This window comes from Zea mays, chromosome 5, assembly GCF_902167145.1.
Source record: "Zea mays cultivar B73 chromosome 5, Zm-B73-REFERENCE-NAM-5.0, whole genome shotgun sequence".
Lineage (NCBI taxonomy): Eukaryota > Viridiplantae > Streptophyta > Magnoliopsida > Poales > Poaceae > Zea > Zea mays.
In genome coordinates this window covers 184098547-184119840 of record NC_050100.1, presented here as the reverse complement: position 1 = coordinate 184119840, position 21294 = coordinate 184098547, and the positions used below count along the sequence as shown (strand labels likewise).

Sequence of the window (21294 nt, the reverse complement as noted above, 5' to 3'; positions counted from 1 at the left end):
ACTTCTTGAATATATCTTGAGTAAGAATTTCCCCCAATACTTCGGTTGGAGAAGTTGTAGATAGATCACTTCTTACTAACATTGTCACAATGGTCTCATATTTCTCCGGAAGTGATCTAAGGAACTTATGAGAGAAATCCACATCTGGTACATTAAAACCAAGTCCCTTGAGTTCATTCACTATCTCATTTAACCGGTTGAACATATCAGATACACTCTCATATTCTTTCATAATAAATTGCTCAAACTTCCCTTTGCACACATATAGCTTGGCACTCTTCACAATTGTAGTTCCTTCATGAATTTCTATTAGCTTAATCCAAATCTCATGAGCGGTTGTGAGATTCTTGATACGATTGAACTCATTTATATCAAGAGCATCATAGAATACATTCATGGCTTGATCATTTATAAGGATGTTCTCATTGTCACTAACGAATGGTTCATCTTCTTTCAACACAACAAATCCATCCCTGACAATTGGCCAAATCTTTCCACCCATTGCTCTAAGATGCATTGACATTCTTATTTTCCAATAGTCGTAGTTATTCCCATCAAAATGTGGTGGCTTCCCAATGTGCACATTGTTGTTACTAGCCATTTTGTCCCACTCCAGGATGATTAGATCCACAAACAATGGAGTCCTTGGCTTTGATACCACTTGTAGGATCTAGGACACCGGCTAGAGGGGGGTGAATAGACGATGTTGACTAAAATAAAAAACACTAGGGAAATTTAATCAATATAACAAGAGGTATAAATTCACTAGTGATAACAAGTAAACAATCTATGAGAATCAACTAGAGTGATTGAATACTTGAAGAACAATATGCAAAATACTAATCACTTGCATGACAATAAGTAATGCAAGAAAGTAAAGACACCGAATTTTATCCCGTGGTATCGATGATTTGCCGATCACCCCTAATCCACGTTGAGGTGGACTTCAAGCTCTCACTTGCTCCTCTATCAAGACACGGCTTGATCTTTGAGCCAAGTGGACAAGAAATCACTCAAAACCTCGATTTCACTAATGTCACCTTTGCCGCTCCGGCGAGGTAGGCGCGAACCTCTCACAATCAACACCGCGGCTTCTCCTCAATCTTCTTGGAGAACTCGACGGAGACAAACACCCGAGCCGTCTAGGAGGCGGCAACCTCCAAGAGTAACAAGCCGATGACGCTTGCTCGATGTACCACCTAGTGCCTCAAGAATCATCGATGGATGCAAATGCACTAGGAACACTCAATCTCTCACTAGAATGCAATCTCAAGCAAAGAGCATGAGAGAGTGAGTTGGAGGATCACAATTGAGCTCAATGTATGCAAGGAATGGCCAAGAGAACACTCACACACTAGCTACCCTTCTATTTATAGTCCCCCACTCAATTCCAACCGTTATGAGCAAAAGGCACTTGTTCTGCGTACACGCGGACGGTCCGCGCCCTAGGGCCGGACGGTCCGCCGTACACATAACGGCTATATTCCCTATTCGAAATCTGTCAGAGCTGTCAGAAAAGTAAGGTCCGGACAGTCCGCCCACCTTGGCCGGACCGTCCATGACCTGGCAACTTGGAGCACCCAGAGCTCTGACCAAGTGCAGTTAGCACAAGTGGACCGTCCGCCAACGAGGCCGGACGGTCCGAGACCTGGAGACAGTACTGTCTGGGCTTATCCTCCGAACAGTCCATAGTACAAATCCCAAAAACCACACAGTCCCTGCCCAAAACATATTTGGCACCTGCAGACTGTCCGCCCATCAAGGCTGAACGGTCCGCACTATAATTCAGGGATTGTGCCGAGAGCAGCCTCCTCTGGTCAGGATTGCGGACGGTCCGCAGTGCAAATGAACAGGACTTGTCCGAAGTGGTCAGACTACAGACCCCACTAGAGGATCGCGGACGGTCCGCCCTCAAGGCCCGAACGGTCCGCACATCCAAGACTTTGCACTTTTTCAAACAAGCTTTTGAAAGGATTTTTAACTCATGAAATTTGAAGCATTGTTAGTCCTCATGCAAATGCAACCACTAGATGCTCTATGAGGCACTAAGTTTTACACAGATCAAAGTCATTGACCCCTCTTAATAGTACGACTATCTAACCTACTAATCCGGTCAAGTATCTTCTCTAAACTCCTGAAGACCGGTAAAAACAAAACCTATGTTATACCTTTGCCTTCACTTGATCCACAACCAATGCTTATGAATCTCCAAGATTTCCTGTTCTATGTGGTCCAGCCCTGCATTCTTATTTCTCCAAGAACCGTTAGTCCACAAACAGTTGTCATTAATTACCAAAACATCACTAAGGGGCCTAGATGATTCACACCCGGCAGCCTCAACTTGTGCTACCTTGCTTGGTAGCCCCTCCTTGCTGCTTGTTGCTTTGAGAGCAATGGGCTGCGGCTCGTAGATAGGTAGTGGGCCGTTCAAGGCGTCATCTACATACCTTGCCTCTTTAACCATCTTGCGCCCACTTACAAATTTTCTGAGTATCTCCTCGGGTGTCATCTTTGTATACCTGGAATTTTCATGAATAAGATTCACAAGATGGGAATCAATAACTGTAAAGGACCTGAGCATTAGTTGGACAACGTCATGGTCCGTCCATCTTGTGCTTTCGTAGCTTCTAATCTTGTTGACCAGGGTCTTAAGCCTGTTGTATGTTTGTGTTGGCTCCTCTCCCCTGATCATGGCAAATCTTCCCAGCACGCCTTCCACCAACTCCATTTTGGTGATCATGGTGGCGTCGTTTCCCTCATGAGATATCTTGAGGGTGTCCCAGATTTGCTTGGCGTTGTCCAAGTCGCTCACCTTGTTATATTCATCCCTACACAAAGATGCTAGCAAAACAGTGGTAGCTTGTGCATTCTTATGAATTTGTTCATTTATCATCACAGGGTTATCAGTACTATCGAAATGCATTCCATTTTCCACTATTTCCCAAATGCTAGGATGGAGAGAAAATAGATGACTACGCATTTTATGACTCCAAAATGAATAGTCCTCTCCATCAAAGTGTGGAGGTTTTCCTAGTGGAATAGAAAGTAAATGTGCATTTGAATTGTACGGCATGCGAGAATAGTCAAAAGAGTAATTTTGATTGACCGTCGTTTTCTTTGATGAAGAATCGTCATCGTCGTCGTCTCTTGGTGAAGAAGAAGATTCATCGTTGTCGTAGTAGACGATCTTCTTGATGCGCCTCTTCTTCTTCCCATCCTTCTTCTTGTGACTCGAGCTAGAGTCAGTGTGCTTGTCATCTCTTGGCTCGTTGAAGATGGACTCCTTCTCCTTGACGTTGACCACCATCCCCTTTCCCTTAGGATCCATCTCTTCGGGCGATTAGTCCCTTATGTGAAGAGTACGGCTCTGATACCAATTGAGAGCACCTAGAGGGGGGTGAATAGGTGATCCTTTAAAATCAACACTAAATTCCAACAAACTTGATTACAAAGATATTAGTGAGAGTTAATCAAGTTTATGAGGCGAGCTCTTGTGAACACAGACAATCAAAGAGAAAGCACACAAGAGACACGCGATTTTTATCCCGTGGTTCGGCCAAGTAATACTTGCCTACTTCCACGTTGTGGCGTCCCTATGGACGAGGGTTGCACTCAACCCCTTTCAAGTGATCCAATGATCAACTTGAATACCACGACTTTCTTTCTTAGTCTTTCTTCCGTTTGCGACGAATCTCCACAACTTGGAGCCTCTCGCCCTTACAATGATGATCACAAAAGAAGCACGAAAGTAAGGGAGGGAAGAACAACACACACAAGACTCAAATCCATAGCACAACCACGCACACAAGTCACAACTCGAGCTCAAAACACAACACACGGAGTTTACAACTCAAATGGAGCTCAAGTCACTATCACAAAGAATCGAATGCGTGAAGTTGGAGTCTTAGAGTCTTAGAATGTTTCTTGTAAGCTTGGGTGACTCCTCCATGCGCCTAGGGGTCCCTTTTATAGCCCCAAGGCAGCTAGGAGCCGTTGAAGATCAACATGGAAGGCCAATCTTGCCTTCTGTCGTGTGGCGCACCGGACAGTCCGGTGTGCCACCGGACAGTCACTATAGACGGTCTGGTGCGGATCTCCTTCCTTTTCTGACGAAGACGACTGTTGAAGCTCCGGGCCAGTTGGCGCACCGGACAGTCCGGTGCCCCCTGCCGACTGTTGGTGCGGGCCACGCGTCGCCCGCGGATTGCACGACCGACCGTTGCGCTGGCGACCGTTGGCTCACCGGACAGTCCGATGCACCACCGGACAGTCCGGTGAATTATAGTTGTACGCCGCCGATTTTTCCCGAGAGCAGCCTTTTCACCGGAGACCAGCCTGGCGCACCGGACACTGTCCGGTGCACCACCGGACAGTCCGGTGTGCCAGACCGAGCTGGACTTCGGCTGTAAACAGCAAGTCTTTTGCAACTCTTTGTTTTCTTCTTTTCTCTGTTTCTAACACTAATACATTAGTATACAAAAACAGATGTACTAAGTCTAGAAACATACCTCATGTCTTGATTTTCACTTATTCAATCTTTGGCACATTAGGACTTAAAGAATATGTGTTGGGCACTTAATCACCAAAACATTATAGAAATGGCCTGAAGGCACATTTCCCTTTCACTACCTCAGCTCAAGACCTACACAACGCGATGTCCGAGCAACCCGCGATCCGTCGATCGGCCCGGTTGTGAGGTCTAAAGGAAGGGGCGAGCGTGACCAGCGAGTGGACAACCACATAGAGCTTATAAAGGGACAGAAGCACTATGCTCCAACACTGAGGGGTGTGAGGTCACCTCGAAAGCAACCCGAGTCCCGAGGGAGAATAAACACCACAATCACTCTAAAGGCGAAAGGACAATGCCCCATCCGACCCTTCATCAGCCCCTGATGGGAAACACTCTCCCTCGGGGGCTCGGGGGCCACTGTCGGGGATAAGATCCCCATTCCCTAGGGCCCATCGGTCAGCAAGCACGCTCGAGGAAAGCCACTGGCAATTGGGGCCATCATTCAGCTGGAGGACAAGGGTAGCGTCTACCTTGGAGGAACGCGCCTCCAAATGAGCCCCGCGACATCGAGCTCAGGGTCGGGCGTGGAGGAGTCTAACAGGGGGTCGAGCGTACCGAAGGGAAATCAAGTGGATCCCTCGCCTGGCCTGAGACCGACCCATCATAAGTGCCCGACCGCATTAACTGCGCCGGTCCGCCTCCCACTCATAGCCTACGAACCCCTCGAACCACAAAGCACTTATGACCTACGAACCCTTCGGACTGTGGTGCATTTACGACCCGCGCACCCCCCGACATGTGGCACACTCATGACCTACCGAGACTAGGCCTGGGTGTGTAGACCTTTGGCAGGGCACAACACGACGAACCACGTCGAGCTCCAGGCTACGAAGGCTAGGGACCGACATAGCTCAAATGATGGTGCTCGGGCACCACGTTGCTTGCGTCGTCCGCCATAAAGAATACGACACAGTCAGGCGACCTCGAGGCCCACAGCACGCGTGGCTTTACCCCATGGTAGGATGCTTGGTTTTAGCATCGTCCGGTGGCTCCTTCTTAAGGAAGCCACCGCTAGTAGACCTCCTCTTTGGCCTATAAAAGGAGGAGGCCAGCCCAAAAATGGGGGTTGGACTCTCATACTTTGGCTAGTAGACTTATGGATCCCCAAGACACGGACGAACACAAGGATGGACCCCAAACGAGAAGACGTCCAGAAAGATCAACGAACAGAAGGAGGATGCAACGACGAGGACACAGAGGTCGGAGCCTCGTCGATCGCCGCGAAGCGAAGACTTAGCTAAGGCTCCACTCTCTAAACCACACCCACCACGATAAAGAGACTTGGGAGCCTCTCATCCCTCTCTCGCCCGCTTGTAACTCCTAATATGAGCTTTGATCATCACTGAAGTCGGTCGCGTAAGCTGCCAATAACTGTAAATAGTGACGTTCTGTCCGAACCAGTATAAATATTGCGTCCACTCCACACACTATTTGGATCTCAGAGCACACAACAAATTTACTTGTCGGAGTAAAGTTCGAAACACCGACAATACTGAACTGTTCCCATAGTAGAGTTGGAATATAAGGATGAGGATTAGTAAACTGCTGAAGATAATTTTTGGCGGTCCTTTCCGAAGCTCTAAGCCTCTAATCATCAGCCATTCATCAAACTGTATTGGACTTTTAAGACGATAGGGTTGCTTTCCTCTTTGGGTCCAGATTATGGGACCTTGGCATCAAAAGCAAACGTTTATTCGGAGATTAACCAAGTTTTGCATTTCCGTGGTTCTGCCGGAATCCTGCTGAAGGTAAGTTTTGCATCAAAAGCATAGAAGGCGAGGTTAAGCCATCTCGGTCCCACACGAACGCAAACGATCCTGCGGATTAACTACTCGTCAATGTCATCGTCAGCCTAGCGGACCGGGACATTTTCGTGCAGCCGCGCGCTCCCTGCCCTCCCCGCCCACCCGGCCAGGCCCAATTTTGAAACCCCAAATCCCCAACACCTTCAGCCCCTCGTGCGCCCGTGGACCGCCAGATCCCCACGGCCGCCGAGGCACTCTCCTCCTTGCACCGAGTACTCTCCTTGCACCCCCTCTCATGCCCGCATCTTCAGAAGCCGCGGGCGCTCTCGGCGGCGGGGGAGACGTCGAGCAGGACTACGAGATTCGCAACGACGAGGGCTTTGTCTACAAGGTTCCCAGAGGGCTCTACCACGAGGCCGCACCCTCCACCACCCAGTCGGCGGCGGGCACCGACCCCAAGGCCGCCGGCCTGCGCCGCCGCTGCCGCGCGCTCCTCCGCCTCCGCGCCAAGCGCCTCCGCGACCTCTCCCGCTGGGAGGCCCTCGCCTCCGAACTCTTCGCCCCGCTTTCCGCTCCCCAGCCACCGGCTCCACCATCCCAAGCCCCTCCCGCCTCATCTCATTCAGTCGCTGCCTCCTCCTCCTCCTCCCCGACCTCCGTTCTTGACGAGCTCCTCGCACAGGTAGGTGCTGCTCAGCCCCTCCTTCTATCTCCTACTTCGGATAAGATTAGCAATTTCCCTCTGCCACGGGTGTCTGTGCAGGTTGACATTCAGGCGGAGCTGATGAAGAAGGTGCACCAGTGGTGCGACGAGGCCAACGCCATTTGCGACGCAGGAGAGTCTGCCATCGTTGCTTCTATGGTTGCGCTGCCGTTGTGGGGTGGCAACCCAGCGGATCTGGTAACGGCGCTGTGCAGCCCTGATGAAAAGGCCCATGGTACTACTTTATACTAATTAGGCACTTTTGGAATACGACTAGTGACTCTCTAGTAAAGGTTCACTGGCGGTATTACAACTGAATTGTTGTTAGATTGGGAAATTTTTAGCCTTTTGCATTTGCACAGTTTCCTTTTCCTGGTATCACATGCATTGGGCATTGAGGTTTTGCCATCTTTGTTGTGTCTAAGATCTGTCTGCTCAGCTGCTCTTTGGTCGTGGACGAACTGAAAATTCCATGAAGGCCCTGGAGTAACAACCTGTGACTTTGAGAACTTAGAGTGTCTCCAACAAACTAGCCAAATGGCTCGTCAAGTCAAATTTGGTTAGTCAACACCAAAATAACTCTACAATAGACTATTTATCTAACTCGCCACGCTATCCGACTTTCCAAATTAGCTCCCTCACTAGCCAAATTTGGTTAGCCACCTCACTAGTCAAACTAGATAGATAGTCTGTTGGAGTGAGATGCTACATATAGAATGTAATCTTTATGAAAAGATCAATAGAGTCAAATAGAGAGCAAAAAATGAAGAGTTTCTTGGAGATGCTCTTATGCACTTCAAAAATAGGAAAATTCGGTTTTACCTCAGAAAAAACACCCAGCTGGAACTTCACCACTCAAAGTGCTTATTCATTTAAATACCACCCAAAGGTCTATGAGGGTTTACCATTTTTAAACCTTTGCTAGTCTCTATTTCCCCTTGTTTTGCGATTGGAGCCTGAAATGTCTGGAAATATGCATACTAAGAGCTAGTTTGGGAGCCCCATTTTTCCAATGGATTTCCATTTTCCCAAGGGAAATTAGTTCATTTTCACTTGGGAAAATAAAAATCCCTTGGGAAAATGGACTTCCCAAAGTAGTCCAAATACTATTGCTCGGCAAGCTACCACTAGCTATATTTCTGGTATGTTGACAACGAGAAATTTCGATATGGCGTGCCTGTCAACATTTGTACTCAATTCGCAAGCCTTTGAAAATCTAACCCTGTGCATGTGAATTGTTTTATTTTGAGGTGTTCTTCTCATTTTCTTTCCTTTCCTATTTTCACTAATCCCTTCCCTTTACATAGGACCATAAAAGACCAAAACACCTCTCCTAATGATTCCTATCCATGCTCGGCCTTTACCACAAGCCGAGACTTTTGACAAGGATCATGATTGGAAAATTCATGCAAAGAAACTTCGTGGTGAACGTCGGCCTTGTGTTTGCTCACTATGCAATAGTGACCACTACACCCCCCTGTCAAATTGTAAGTCATTCTACCTTTTCTAGGTACATATTTTTTGTTATGCATCTAGATAGCATATATCTAGACACATTGCGAAAAAAATGTATCTAGAAAAGCTAGAATGACTTATAATTCGGAACGAGGGGAGTATTTTTGTTGTGATAGTTACTGCTACTTCTTTTTCCATTATTAAATTTGTCTTGCTCTCTATGTAGGTAACTTGGATGGACAGAGTGGGCGCCAAGTAGCTTCTGGACTGTCTTCAGCAGCTGCTGAAATGATAAAAAATAGTGCCAAGAAACAAACAATGGGTCATGACCTTCCTCACAATCTCACTGAGAGCAGGTAATCTAAAAAATTTGCCCCTTACTGCAACAACTGGTAATATTGCTCACATTTTTTTTATTTGTTACACTGCTCACTAATATGCAGGATGATGAAAAGAGTAACTAACCTTTCAGGCCCCAATATTGTTGCATCACAAGCCTCTAATGAACGAAAGAGGTTTGAGCAATTGTGGCTCCCAAATCCTTATTTTACCTTTTCGTTTGCCCCTTGCATGTTGCACTCCACGTAATGCTTTCAATGGGAACTTTTTCCTCGGCAGGAAGAAGGCGTCAGGGAGAGCATCTACTGCCTCACGTACTCCAGGATCAACGACGAGAAGGAAGGCCGCGTCCACTCCAACAAGAGATCCAGCGGCATTTTCTAGCCCTGGGCCACTAACCAGGAGAAGGGCAGCAGCTCTAAATGTATCACCACTCGGGGAGGCTCATAATAGTCAACAGGTCTTGTAATCTGGATTGGGGAGAGTAGGAAAGGTGAGAATATGTGTTTGTACACAAGTGTTGTTTGCTGCTGCTGTACCTAGAAAACTAGGGGATTTTTTTTGCTAGTGATAAGCCATCAACTGTCATCTTGTGTACTACCTTCGTTCTCGAATATTTGTCGTCAGCTAGTTCATTTTTTAACTAAACGGCGACAAATAAAAAAGAACGGAGGGAGTAATTGTGAAGTTCCAGCCGCAGATGGTATTTATCAAGTACTGCTGTATTGGTGGTGACTAGTGAGTCGTTCATATAAGTGCATGTCTGCTCCTTGGAAACACTGATCATGTATGTAATGGCTGTTAGTTCTCTGGATTTCACAGGACATGCCAACAGTGTATTCTATCTATGTTTCAAATGGAGGCTGTTGTATTTCTCGACTCCAATCGGACTTCCTGTCATCTCTGAAAACGCACCACACAATCGGGGGAGGCGTTTCATCAGAACATAAGGACTATCGTTGGCATTTCTGGCCGAGTTCTAGCACCGTGTTGTTCTCGACGCTATGAAAAGCAAGGCACGATTTCATAACTTATTTTTAATCTCACCTTCTTAGACTGACTCCAATGGTTCGTGTAAAATATGGGACACGGAACTGTAGATGTCATTGTCTGCATAGTGAAGTTTGAAATAAAGTATGCGATAAGAGATTGGATATGGGATTTGTTGAAGATAGCCTTAGACCGTCTACAATAGTTTATCCATAATGTCGTGTAAAATATTATTTTGTATTATATATTGTACTGTAAAGTTTAAATACGAGGACGAAAAACACGGGATGTGTGCCCACAAGTTGCACGACTATACAACACCGGGGGTGTGCAACGTGCTTTTCAACTTGGGACTCCTAACCCTGAAACAAACCTAGATGGTATTATGGTTTAAGTACATGGAACATGGAAGAGGCATACCTATCTCCAAAAAACCTAGAAGTTCCAAGGTGGTGGAGGCGGTCAACTAGAATCAAGATAGTGGTGTGATGAGGCAGAGCGGTTCCTTCTACCACTGGTGGCGGTGGATAACTAGTTGGGTGGTGGAGTGGCGACGTGACTGTCACTGCCAGAACGAGATAGCGTGAGAATGGAGGACACAAAGCTGAGCTGCCTGTGGTGACAATCTAAAGTATTAAAACCCGACGCGGTTTGGAGGCCTCCCCGCGCTTGGCGGGCTCACAACCCATCTGTCTTCAACACGTGTGTTGTTCTGCTCGGACTCGGAATACAGGCTTCGACAGTCGTCACAGTCCCTCGCGTAGACGCGCACCCACCTCCATCCCTCCCATCCTAGACCTGCTCCCCCGCCGCCATGACGATCTTGCGTCGGCCGTCGCACACCCGCCGACCCTACCATCGCAGACCCCCTCCCCATTGTCAGATCGATCCTTCATCGCCCCCCGATGACAACGGCTTCTCGGATGCTAGGGCACCTGCCACCCACCCATCTCCCTCCCATCCCAGATCCCTCGCGCCATGGCCAACGCCTCCCCCCAGTGGCTTACGCTAGCGCACCTGCCCACCTCCCTCCCTCTCCCCCGCCCAGCCATGGCCATCGCCTTTGACTCTCCGACCTCCTCCCCCGCTGAAATTCCTGCTCTGAAATACGCTCGCTTCTGCTGCCTAGATCTGGTACCCCTGTTGTCACCACGTTTTTGCCACCACCGTCACCAGCTCAGAGCTTTCCCTCCATTGCTTCCTCCTCGTCGTGGTCTCCTCTGTGTCACTCCGCTCGAGCTCGCCATCCTCTTGCCAGCGCGACTCCGTGGAGCGTGCGAGACAGTGCCGGTGGCCGCGGAGACCCGCCACGGGGACATGGAGGGGTAGGTGTTGCCACAGTTCGTAGATTTCAACGCCTGGTACACACACGCGATCTCCACTACCGAGCTCGTGGACTACAGGTTTGTGCGGGGGATCATGGTCATCCTCATCCACCCTACAGATACACCATGTGGGAGGCCATCCAAGTTAGTGCCCATTCGCTCCTCTTCCCCCATGCCCATGTTGTGCATCATCCTGCATTGAACGTTGCTGGTGTAAAGATGAAGAGAGTGATTACAAGTGTTTCTGCCTGCATAGTTGTAGATTTTGAAGCATCGTGATGTTCCATTTGTGCATAGAATGGTCCCGAAATGGTGTTTAGGTAATAGGCACGAATAGCGTGTTTTTGTTGTTCTGGTTCCTTGCTTTATTTGCATACTCATTCCTTGCAGACTCCAAAACTAAATCAACAAGTTGGAGATCCTCCTTCCTGCAGCGCAGAAGCACAGCTGGTTCTTTCAGGCGCAGCAAACTCTGTTCAGATAAAAATTTGTGTTAACTGATGCTCAAATTACTGAAGAATGGAATAGAGGTTAGTGTGAAGCCATATCCAAGACACTCTACTCATGTATATTGAATGCATATACCAAATCCAGTGTGAACCGCTACAATTACTTTACAAGTCCAATAAAAAAGTTGCACCAAAAGCATGATTAAAAAAAGCCATGACTTGAATATTTACCCAAACTCAAGCATGTCATTCTTCAGGGTGAGGAACAGAACCATCAACTTTTTTTATGGAAAACTGAATAGTCTTATATCATCTGAAATATCTAGCCAAAACAGCCAATTTTCAGCAATATTCAACTTGGTTGGATTGGTGTTATCTCCAGCAATGAGAACTCTAACAGACTGTCAGTCCATAGCTACCACGAAATGAGCTCAAAATGGAATACACAGCACAACAGAAAGAACCTGTTTTTCTTGCAACATTTGTTCTCTGCGTTCAGTTAAAACGAGCTATTGCTTGCAGGAGCTGCACCAAGTTCACGCTTCATATTCGCAGAGAAGAATGCAAACTATGTTCTGCTTACCTGAACAATAAGTGTCTTGAGAAGCTTCTTGTAAGTGAGGTGATCTCTACTTATGCGCAGTAGCTCTTTGCTTGCTGACTTCAACATATCTGTTACCAAATCATCCTGAGCTTGAAGGACTTTAATTCTAGAAGCATTGAGCTGCATTGAGTAATCACTGCATAAGACCACACACAGTAATATCAGTGAATTGATATTTTTTACACAAAAGAAAAATAGTATGGTCACCGGCATATGCTAAAGTGGGGAAATATCCATAATGGCCCGTAGACAATAGTAGCTATGAAGTGTGACATAGGTAAAACAGAAACAAGTCACAAGAATGGGAATAAGAAATTGAGTTAGAACTGCTATTTACATTTTCTTCTTGATGCCAATAACTTGCTAGCTGGATTCCACCGTGGTCAAGCCTTGTGATGAAATCAGATGATGATGACGCAATTGGCTTCTGTGACCTACAATTATGGGCATGCTGATGCTACCTAGAACCTCACTACACTGGATGACAGGTGAATAAGCAGACAATAGTTGAGTGTTGTCATCAGGTTGCATCTACCATGACTGAGATTGTGAGCTTATGTATCTATCGATCATTGTATTACTCACTCTTTCTCAGTATAAGTTGAATACTCAGCATACTATATATATATATGTGATACAGCGCCCGATAGGGCGCTACTTTTTCTAGTGTAGCATACAAGCTCCAATCGGTTGGCTTTGGTGACAATGGAGGGAGGAGGGAAGGGTAGTGGAGTTTGGTATATAGATCCACCCAGATGGAGTGGAGTACAGTACAATGATAGACAGTGAAGAGACGAGAAGATTCAATTTTATTTGAGTTGAGCCTCAAAGTTATCTACAACAGTCCACTCTACAGTACTATAGTGGGCAACAAATGTATGGACATATGCACGCTTTGTTAGTCAAAAGGTTTAGAAATTTAGGTGTGGGAGAAAGAAAAAAAATAACCTTGTGAACTGCGAAGTTTTTTTTCTCTTAAATCTCATGATAACATTTAGCCATATACAGTGACTGAGAGGTGAGAGCACGCTAGCTGCTTGGTTCCTGGAACCTCCTTGACGTGGAGCGAAGCAACAGGTTCCTCAGGCTGCGGGCGCTCTCCCTGCGCCGCGTCCCCGCTCCCCGCGCGCCGCCCTCCTGCGGCGCGGCGGCGGCGGCGTCGTGGCCGGCGACGTCGAGGACGGACTCGAGCCTCCGCGCCACGGCGACGAGCTCGTACGTGTCCAACAGCGACTGCGCGAAGTCCCACGAGCTCTCGCGGGCCCGGGCGGCGTCCGATGCCGCGGCCGCCGCCATGGCCTCTAGCTTGAACCGAGACGGGCGGCGCGGCGCGGCGCCCGCGCGGCCTCGCGCGCCGGCGCCGGCGACGTCGTCGTCCGCGCCCGTCCCCGAGGCCCGCAACGACGGCCGCGGGTTGCCCGACTGCGCGTACCACGCCTGCGCCACCGCCTTGAGCAGCTCCACGTCGACGTCCCCGGGCTCGCGCGAGCGCGACCCTGCAGCGCCCTTCATGTCGCGCGCGTGGCGGTGGGCGGGCGGTGAACGGTGAGCTGGAGGCTGGAGCGGATTGGGTGTGGGTTGGAGGAGGAGGGTACCGTTTCGGCGGGTAACGAACGACACGTACAGTGGCCTTTGCGTTGTCCGCGTATCGGCCTCACGTCTCTCCAGCGCAAGAGGCCAAAAAGCAGCGTCACGTCAGACGATCACAGCATATTCTTCCTACAAAGATCTGGCGGCGCGGGATGCTAGAGCTCCAGAGCTTCTTCTGCAGCTACTGGCAGTCGCGCGTGCGAGGTGCAGCTTCACCGAAGACTACGACGATGCTCTTTTGTAATTGTCTGGATAATATCTCCTCGAAGTGCTACACTATGCTGTGGCCCTTTTAGATTTTGACCAAACAGAGAAAAGGTGGCCTCAATTAGTGAGCACCCACGTCCAGCCGGAAAAGGAGCACTTCAAATGACTCCGAAAGTTCAGTGTTCCAAGCTAATTAGCTATGGCCATGGCCGGATGGCGACCTCCATTGCTTCTGCTAACTTTTGGAGTGAACACATTAGAGCGCTGAGAATGGACCATCTAAGTAAAGTAAACGCTTTTCTAAGATAATTTCTGTATTTTATATGCAGGGTTTAACTTTTTATGTTATTAAGCATACAACTGAGGAAAGCTCCTAAAGTTGATACAAATTGTTACAAAATTTCATCTACGCCTCAATCCACTAGAAAACTTGTCTTACCAGAACGGGATTGGCCTATACAGATATCTTTACAGCCCTCTCAATCACAACTTTCGAAGTTAAAATTATATTCTAAGTTTTCTAGCAAATCGACCGGAAGAGCTTTGGTGAAGCCACCTACTAGTGGATACAAAATCGATTTCAATGAACTTCTTTGTAATCTTTTCTGTCACAAAAATAGTAACAAACTCCTATGTGTTCAGTTCTGGCATGAAACACAGGATTGGAAGACAAATATTTTGGTCCAGAATTTAAGTGGCATTCATGAATGCGTGAAATCTTTGGTCCCTGTTCACGGTCCAAACACACAAGGATGAGGAAGGCTCAGTACAAAGGAGGCACTCGAATTCTAGAGATGACGACATGACGTCGACACCGTGTGTGACCACGACTAATGTAGTAATGTTCATCTTGGTCCCGAAGGTACGATTTCCTGTCTTTTCATTATCTCTTCCCACACTCAATGTACACACTAGATATATGTCTATTACTCCTTAACGCAAGAACATAGTCCGGTTAGAGCAGATCAACCTAAGCTTAAGAAAGAATCTATGACAGTCAGCATATATGGGGCGTGTTTGGTTCGGCTTTTTTCTGACAAGCTTTTCTAAAAAACTGTCTGTGGAGAAAAGCTGGCTGTTGGGAAAAGCTGGTGGGTAGAATTTAGGTGTTTGGTTCGCCAGCTGTACAGAAAAGCTGTTCGTGAGAATCTATGTGTTTGGATAATCAGATTCTAAAATTGCAGATTGTGTTCGAAAATCGATCCAATGAAACCCGTAATGAAGAAAAGGTCATTATACAATAATTAGTTGAGTTGACCAAACTTATTCCTTAACTGTCTAAATGACTGTGGACCCCCACATGCCCACAAGAAAATGTCAAGTGCTTCCGTAGTACTAACACCCCGGCTTGAAAGTAGACCATAATTGTCCACCAATGTGTCATGCAATCGTCTAAAAACAGTTCGTCGCATGCGAAACATATCGAAGCAGTCGTTACTATTCTGCAATGTTCTCTCCACCCATTGAATACCAGTTTCAACTAATGCTCTTCTAGGAACCTGACTCATAGTCCTGCCCCAAACGTTTACAGCACATATAGCAACGACCAATTCTGCATCTGTGTCATCCAATTCGCTAACATATGTGTCTGCAGCAGGGTCAGACATCTGCATGCACACAGAGAACAGAGACACATTCATATGTAACCAGAGTTTGTAAGTCACTAAAAACTGTACAACCACAGTTTACAAGCCACATATATTCAGTTCTGACCGGAATACAGAAAGTTCACAGATTAACATAGTTCACACCCTGACAACTCGGATTATTCAAATAGAAGTTTAACTCAAATATCTGGAAAACAGGGAAAATTAAGCGCACGACAAGTTTATTCCTCACAACAATAAAACGACATGACTGATAAAAACACATAAACAACGATAATAGTGAACATATAGGCCTGTGTTGTCGGACGTCCAACAGCTAAGTGCTCTTTTTAATATCTATCTCGTAAGCATTGCGAAGCCAAGCGATTCTTCCTTCTTTTGTCTGCAAGGTTGCAAAAACATCTCTATACTTCTTCTCAATCAATAGATGAGTGGCAAACAAATGTAGTTCGCTCCCTTCTGGTGATCCATCATGTAACACCCCAGGTGTTTGTCGTCTTCTCGACCACGAGTGCGGACGTTAACACGTGATAGCGGTGAATGTAAATGTCACTAAATTTTTAATCATCTTTGTCTATCACGATTTTGATATCGTGTTTGTCTCCATATGTTTAAATTGTCCTAATTTAGTTTGCAAAAATTCAGACTTAAGTAATCTTCCGAAACATCAGATCCAATATCGTTTGGGTTGAGCCATCGACGTCTTGCCCAAACTCTAACCTTTGAAATCAGATCTGGTTCTGTAGAATCCATTTTTTTTAATTCCCTCGCGCCTGTGTCGTGCGCGTCCCTCTGCGGCCTGGCATTGTGACGTGTGGCGAGCGTTAACCGGTGTCTGGACAGCGCACAGCCTCTCGCCCACGTAAACGATGCGTGTCGTCGCTTTTGAAAGGATCACAAGTTCGATGTCATATCGATCTCGCGTATTTATTTTGCGAAATGTCGAGTGTTGTGTCTGTTTAAAAATTTATGGATAAGGGGAACATTAATTTGGAATCTCGACCCACTCTTGTGAATTTTGACCCGAGTAAATTTTATTAGAAGCTCGGCGACAAGGGCGTTGATGCGAGATTTAATTGGACCACGATAATTAAAACCGAACTGAGTATTCGTAATTAATCGGTTCCACTGTCTACAACTGTGGAAATTTGTCTGATCCTAAAAATACCTACCAGTGTTAGCGTAGTCTAAAAACATTAAAATTGATATTGTTTTGATGGGTCTGTTTGCATCTCGCTCGGATTCAAATCCCAGATTTTTACTTATTTGGGGTATTCTATTGGTTAAAGATTGGAGAAGGAAAATCTGAATTTTCTTACCTCTAAGTGTCCATCTCCAACTAATCCTCATCCTACGTAAAAAAAATGGCTCCCAGAAAGTGTCTCTCGTATGTTCCTTGATTTCCTTGGAAATTTCATCCACCGCCAGCATTACTATTACGTGGCCAAAATCCCTGAAGCGGCATGTCTTACTCCCACACGTCCTTATCTTCCTCTAGACTTATCCCCATCGTTTCTAGCTTCTAGTTTATCCGTTGTCGGCATTATCTTTTCAAGAGCTGGACGCACGTCTCCATGTTGCCTGTCGGCCTTATCTCCATCCCTCATCACCTCTGCGAGCACAAGTTTTAGCGCCTGCCCTCAGTCCAGCTCGCCAGCAGCTCTCTGCCCTCCTCCCTCAAGCCCTAGCCGAGTTTTTCCATGGTGCCCTGGATGCCAGCCCCTTTACTCGCTGCCCCTGCATTCCTGCTCGCCCTGCCCCCAGCCATGGACACCGTCGGGCCACCCGTTCCTATCTCCCCTCACCCTCATCCTCTGGCTGCTGCCCCTTCCTATTCCTGGTGGTTGAGTCTTCTTCCATGGACGCCAATAGCAGCAGCCCACTCCTTTTGTTCTCCATGGATGAAAGCCCAAGCATCTGCCCCTCCCCTAGGTTTTTTACAATCGCAGCAGCACGTCGAACCTTTGCAACCCCGGTGAGACCAGCTGCTTGCGCTATGTTTATTCCCCACCAATTCCTATATTTGATTATTTACTGTATATGTTTGTGTGTTTGTGGTGGAGGTAAATCCTAGGAAATTTAGATGAGAAGAAAGCTATAGCGAGGCGCTTGCCAAGTGCTTGGTGAATCGCCTCAACCGGATGTGGTTGTCGATCTCGCGGAGTCGAGTCGAGTTTAGTCATGGTAAGTCGATCCATTGTTTTCATTAGTCGGATGAATGATTAGTTTGTGTGGATGTATAAGGCTTGTGCTATTAAATTGATTTGTGTATGTGAATGAAATTATTTTCATGAGTATGTATTAGTATCAACATATGTTGGAGATAGTTCTATGTTTTAGTGGTCATGTTACTTGATATTTATTAACCGAATTCCGGTTGAATGGATGTATATGCATAGTGTCATTATAGTAGTTCTTCATTTGCAATATGAACTTTAGGTTGAAGATACAAACTCATACGAAGTGATTGTGTGTATGGTTATAAAGTATACCAATCTATCTATGTGATTAAGTAGGTGGTTTTTAAGTCTACTTTAAGATAAGGTGTTAGTAGTATTTGAAGTACTAAGCACATGACACTTGTAGAAGCCAAATAGGAGCTAAATTGAATATATTGCTGTTTAGAGCTATAGGTACAGTTTTAATTGCGCAACTAATTTGACAAAGTAAACCATGTTTTCTGTAGACATGTTATATAGGAAAGTTGTAGCTCACTTCTTTATCTTGCTTGTGTACAAATTTCATGACCATAGGCTTAGCAGTTTAGAAGTTATGATTTTCCCAAGTCCAGTTTCTGAATCTGTCCAAATTCTGTACATGTTTCGAAAATTGGACTGTTTGGCTAAGCTAAACTGAAAATCAGCCCTTAGTAATTATAAAGGAATTGTAGTACTTTTCTTAAGCTTTCCAACAAATTTTGGATCACCCTTTTTGGTGATCTATAAATTAAGTTACAGCTGTTTGAGTTAGGATCTCTGAATCTGTCCCAATTTGGACAGCAGAGCCTTTCTCAGGTTTTCTGACCTTGATATATATTGAATTAACCTGGGATGTTTATAAATGAATTATAGACAATTCTACTAGCTTTCTAAAAAGTCTAGGATCATCTGATTTGGATGCCTGAAACTCCAGTTATGGATTTTTGAAGTAAGTAGTCGAATTCTGTCCAAATCTGGACAGAAATGGTGTTTAGTACTGTTTGACATTTCTAAATGTCGAATCTCATTGTGATGATAATACCAAAATTGTAGAGGACTTTATAAGCTTTCCAAAAAGTCCTAGGTTACTATTTTTGGATGGATATTTTGTGAGTTATGAGGTAAACGAATAGCTGCTGTTTTGCTGTCCAAAATCAGTAAGTATTATAATGATTACTTGGAGTTTCTTTTGTGTGGATACTAGATGTGCATGAGGAGTTTAGGTTGAAATGCCAATTATGTGTAGAGTGCTAAGTTAGTATTTTGAATATTTTGCAGGGAAGTGGTGTCGAGGTTACTGTGATGATTTAGTTGTTTGAGTGAATATGTATGTGATGGATGCTTTGCCTACTAACTCACAATTGTGATGTCTTAGCTATTGTATGATTCAAGTCATTTGGACATGGTGGTTTAGAAAGTCAATAGATTGCTTCTATCCATATTTTATTCTAGGTGTCTGTTAGTGACGAACCTAAGGTTATTAGTTTTTCGATGAATGCTTAATCCTAGGAGAATATAGAACCCAAGTAAAACATGTTACTAGATGTTTGGTTTTGGTCCATTTGACTTAAAGGTCATGTTTGTGTAAAGTCAAAAGCATCTAAGTAAAGTTGAAATGTCTTGCTTTAAGTGCTTAATCTACTTCGAGTAGCATTATCTAGCTCGTGCTATTCATACTCGTGCTCATTCATGTGCATCTTGCATATCACATAGGTACGTTCATTGATCACGTAATGTGGAGGACAACAACTGGAATAATCTCAAGATGGGACTGATGAATGAACCCAAAGCTAAATGATCTGATCGTGCTGGAATGGGAGGTGCTCGCCAAGCGAGTATCATCTAACAACACTGACTTAGTGTTTATCCCAGGCAAGCCCCGGTGCATTTGCCACCCCCTTGTTGTTATAAAACTTTTATCACTTATATGTTGCATTAGGTGATAGGAGTTATGTGAATAAACAGTTGATGCATTACCATTCCTTGGAATTTGATTACTATTCCTTGATTCCTTTTTATAAAAGAGAACTAAAGATGCTTAGTCCTGCTTAGATAATTAAAAAGTTGTTCTTTTTAATAAAGATGATGTGTTACACGGGATATGGGAAATTTTTGTGAAAAAGAAATTGGGATGGTGAATCCATATGGCCATGATGGATTCAACATCCAGAAAAAGTACCTCTGTCAGGTACCAAGGATTGGGAAATGATTTAACTAAAATGAGACCAGACGTTGAGCAGGAAAGGTCGCCCGTCTGTGTCGATTAAGGACCGTTCCGATTGTTGGCCTGCTGATCTAGGACCCTTTAACTGGCCACATGCCTCATCATGGGTAAGCTTAGCCTCGGTCGGACCAATACCAGAACAGCTCGCACGCACTGGGAGTGGAGAGATGGCGAGAGTAGCTTGTACCCTCCGTGGCAGGAGACTGGAAGGTGGGGTGCTGTACTCTCGGAAACATGGCGGGCACCATGGCGAGAGTAACGTGTACCAACCAGGCCAACGGCTGGAAGGTGGGGTGCTGTACTCTCGGAAACATGGCGGGCACCATGGCGAGAGTAACGTGTACCAACCAGGCCAATGGCTGGACGGTGGAGTGCTGTGCTCTCGGGTCGCGTGAACCCGTTCTGGTCTTGAGAAACCCGTGGGCGAGTTGACATATGCAAGGGTTAAGTGCTACATATGTCGTGTGGTTGGAGATCCCCAGCTGGGTATTAATCGATTCGGATCGCCGAACTTCTCGGATATGAAGACTGGATCTTCGACCCTCATCGTAGATAACAAGTGAAACTAAAGATGCTAAAATGAATTTAGTGTAGGACAAGTGAATGTTCTAGACCAGGCAAATCTAGATTCAGGAAAAGTACTTAATTTGTGAAGTAAATTTTTTGGCATAAGGATCCACTACTAGTAAGCTTTTCTGCAAAAACGAGTCTTTGAAATTTGATGAGCTTTACCTTGATTCCCAACAACCAGCATACCCTTGAGAGTCTTTTCTTTAGTCGGGTAAGTCTTGCTGAGTAATTGCGTACTCAGGGTTTTATTCCCTGTTGTTTTTCAGGTTGAAATTTTGTTCTGTTGTGGATGGTGCTAAGTGCCGGTGGGCTCGGCCTTCTTATATAAGTATATCCCATCTTTAGCTTCTTTATTGAGGATTGTCACTTAAGTTAGCATGTATTTTAAAAACTATAAATATTTTATACATTTTAAATTATAATTCTTTTGAATCACTTTCTTTTGTAATCACTCCGATAATTGTATAATGTAAACTTATTGTAACATGTAATCATTTTGCAATAAAGAATTTATTTCCGCTGCAAATGATGGTGTGTGATTTGTGTTTACTTAATCTTGCGATCTTGGCGGTATGTCGTTTATCCGGGGTCCTCGGGGCACTCGGACAGATCCTGTTAAGTTGTTTGGTGCACATGCATAGCTGTCTGAGGTCTTTGAGACAAGGACAGGTGCATGTGGGCCCGATAACTTGGGAGGTTCTGCGACAGCTGGTATCGG

At 45.7% G+C, this 21294-nt stretch overlaps 2 protein-coding genes, 1 long non-coding RNA gene and 1 pseudogene across 6 annotated transcripts; 3 read left to right on the top strand and 1 right to left on the bottom strand.

Annotated features, from left to right (window-relative positions):
• The first annotated feature begins 6432 nt into the window (after positions 1 to 6432).
• On the top strand, positions 6433 to 9685 carry LOC100274314 (uncharacterized). 3 transcript variants are annotated; one of them, XR_004858149.1, is made up of 6 exons: positions 6433 to 6997; positions 7079 to 7253; positions 8326 to 8505; positions 8700 to 8829; positions 8917 to 8988; positions 9092 to 9685. XR_004858149.1 is itself a non-coding variant. In NM_001148677.2 (6 exons), the coding sequence occupies exons 1-3, from the start codon at positions 6611 to 6613 to the stop codon at positions 8331 to 8333; spliced, it is 570 nt and encodes a 189-aa protein (NP_001142149.1). In that variant the 5' UTR covers positions 6537 to 6610; the 3' UTR covers positions 8334 to 8442; positions 8700 to 8829; positions 8917 to 8988; positions 9092 to 9590. The 3 variants fall into 3 exon arrangements, 2 of the variants coding, with proteins under 2 accessions (NP_001170621.1, NP_001142149.1); NM_001148677.2 differs by having other exon boundaries at positions 6537 to 6997; positions 8326 to 8442; positions 9092 to 9590; NM_001177150.2 differs by lacking the exon at positions 8326 to 8505 and having other exon boundaries at positions 6437 to 6997; positions 9092 to 9549.
• A 1024-nt stretch (positions 9686 to 10709) lies between these two features.
• LOC100383738 (V-type proton ATPase subunit E-like pseudogene) lies at positions 10710 to 13157 on the top strand (annotated as a pseudogene). The gene is made up of 3 exons (NR_159474.1): positions 10710 to 11205; positions 11518 to 11657; positions 12099 to 13157. The product of NR_159474.1 is annotated as a V-type proton ATPase subunit E-like pseudogene (transcript).
• On the bottom strand, positions 11841 to 13855 carry LOC111589328 (uncharacterized). The gene is made up of 2 exons (XM_023300163.2): positions 13129 to 13855; positions 11841 to 12316 (listed from the first exon to the last, which is right to left on the bottom strand). The coding sequence occupies exon 1, from the start codon at positions 13690 to 13692 to the stop codon at positions 13210 to 13212; it is 483 nt and encodes a 160-aa protein (XP_023155931.2). The 5' UTR covers positions 13693 to 13855; the 3' UTR covers positions 11841 to 12316; positions 13129 to 13209.
• Positions 13856 to 16062: 2207 nt separating this feature from the next.
• Positions 16063 to 19703, top strand: LOC109939976 (uncharacterized). The gene is made up of 2 exons (XR_002262475.3): positions 16063 to 17768; positions 19496 to 19703. It is a non-coding gene; the product is annotated as an uncharacterized lncRNA (long non-coding RNA).
• The last annotated feature ends 1591 nt before the right edge of the window (positions 19704 to 21294 follow it).

Bases quoted from the DNA above. Each gene is read 5' to 3' on its own strand.
- LOC111589328 (XM_023300163.2), bottom strand. From the start codon at position 13,692: ATGAAGGGCGCTGCAGGGTCGCGCTCGCGCGAGCCCGGGGACGTCGAC.
- LOC100274314 (NM_001177150.2), top strand. From the start codon at position 6,611: ATGCCCGCATCTTCAGAAGCCGCGGGCGCTCTCGGCGGCGGGGGAGAC. The intron at 8,830-8,916 runs GTAATCTAAAAA...ACTAATATGCAG, and splicing joins CACAATCTCACTGAGAGCAG to GATGATGAAAAGAGTAACTA. The intron at 8,989-9,091 runs GTTTGAGCAATT...TTTCCTCGGCAG, and splicing joins GCCTCTAATGAACGAAAGAG to GAAGAAGGCGTCAGGGAGAG.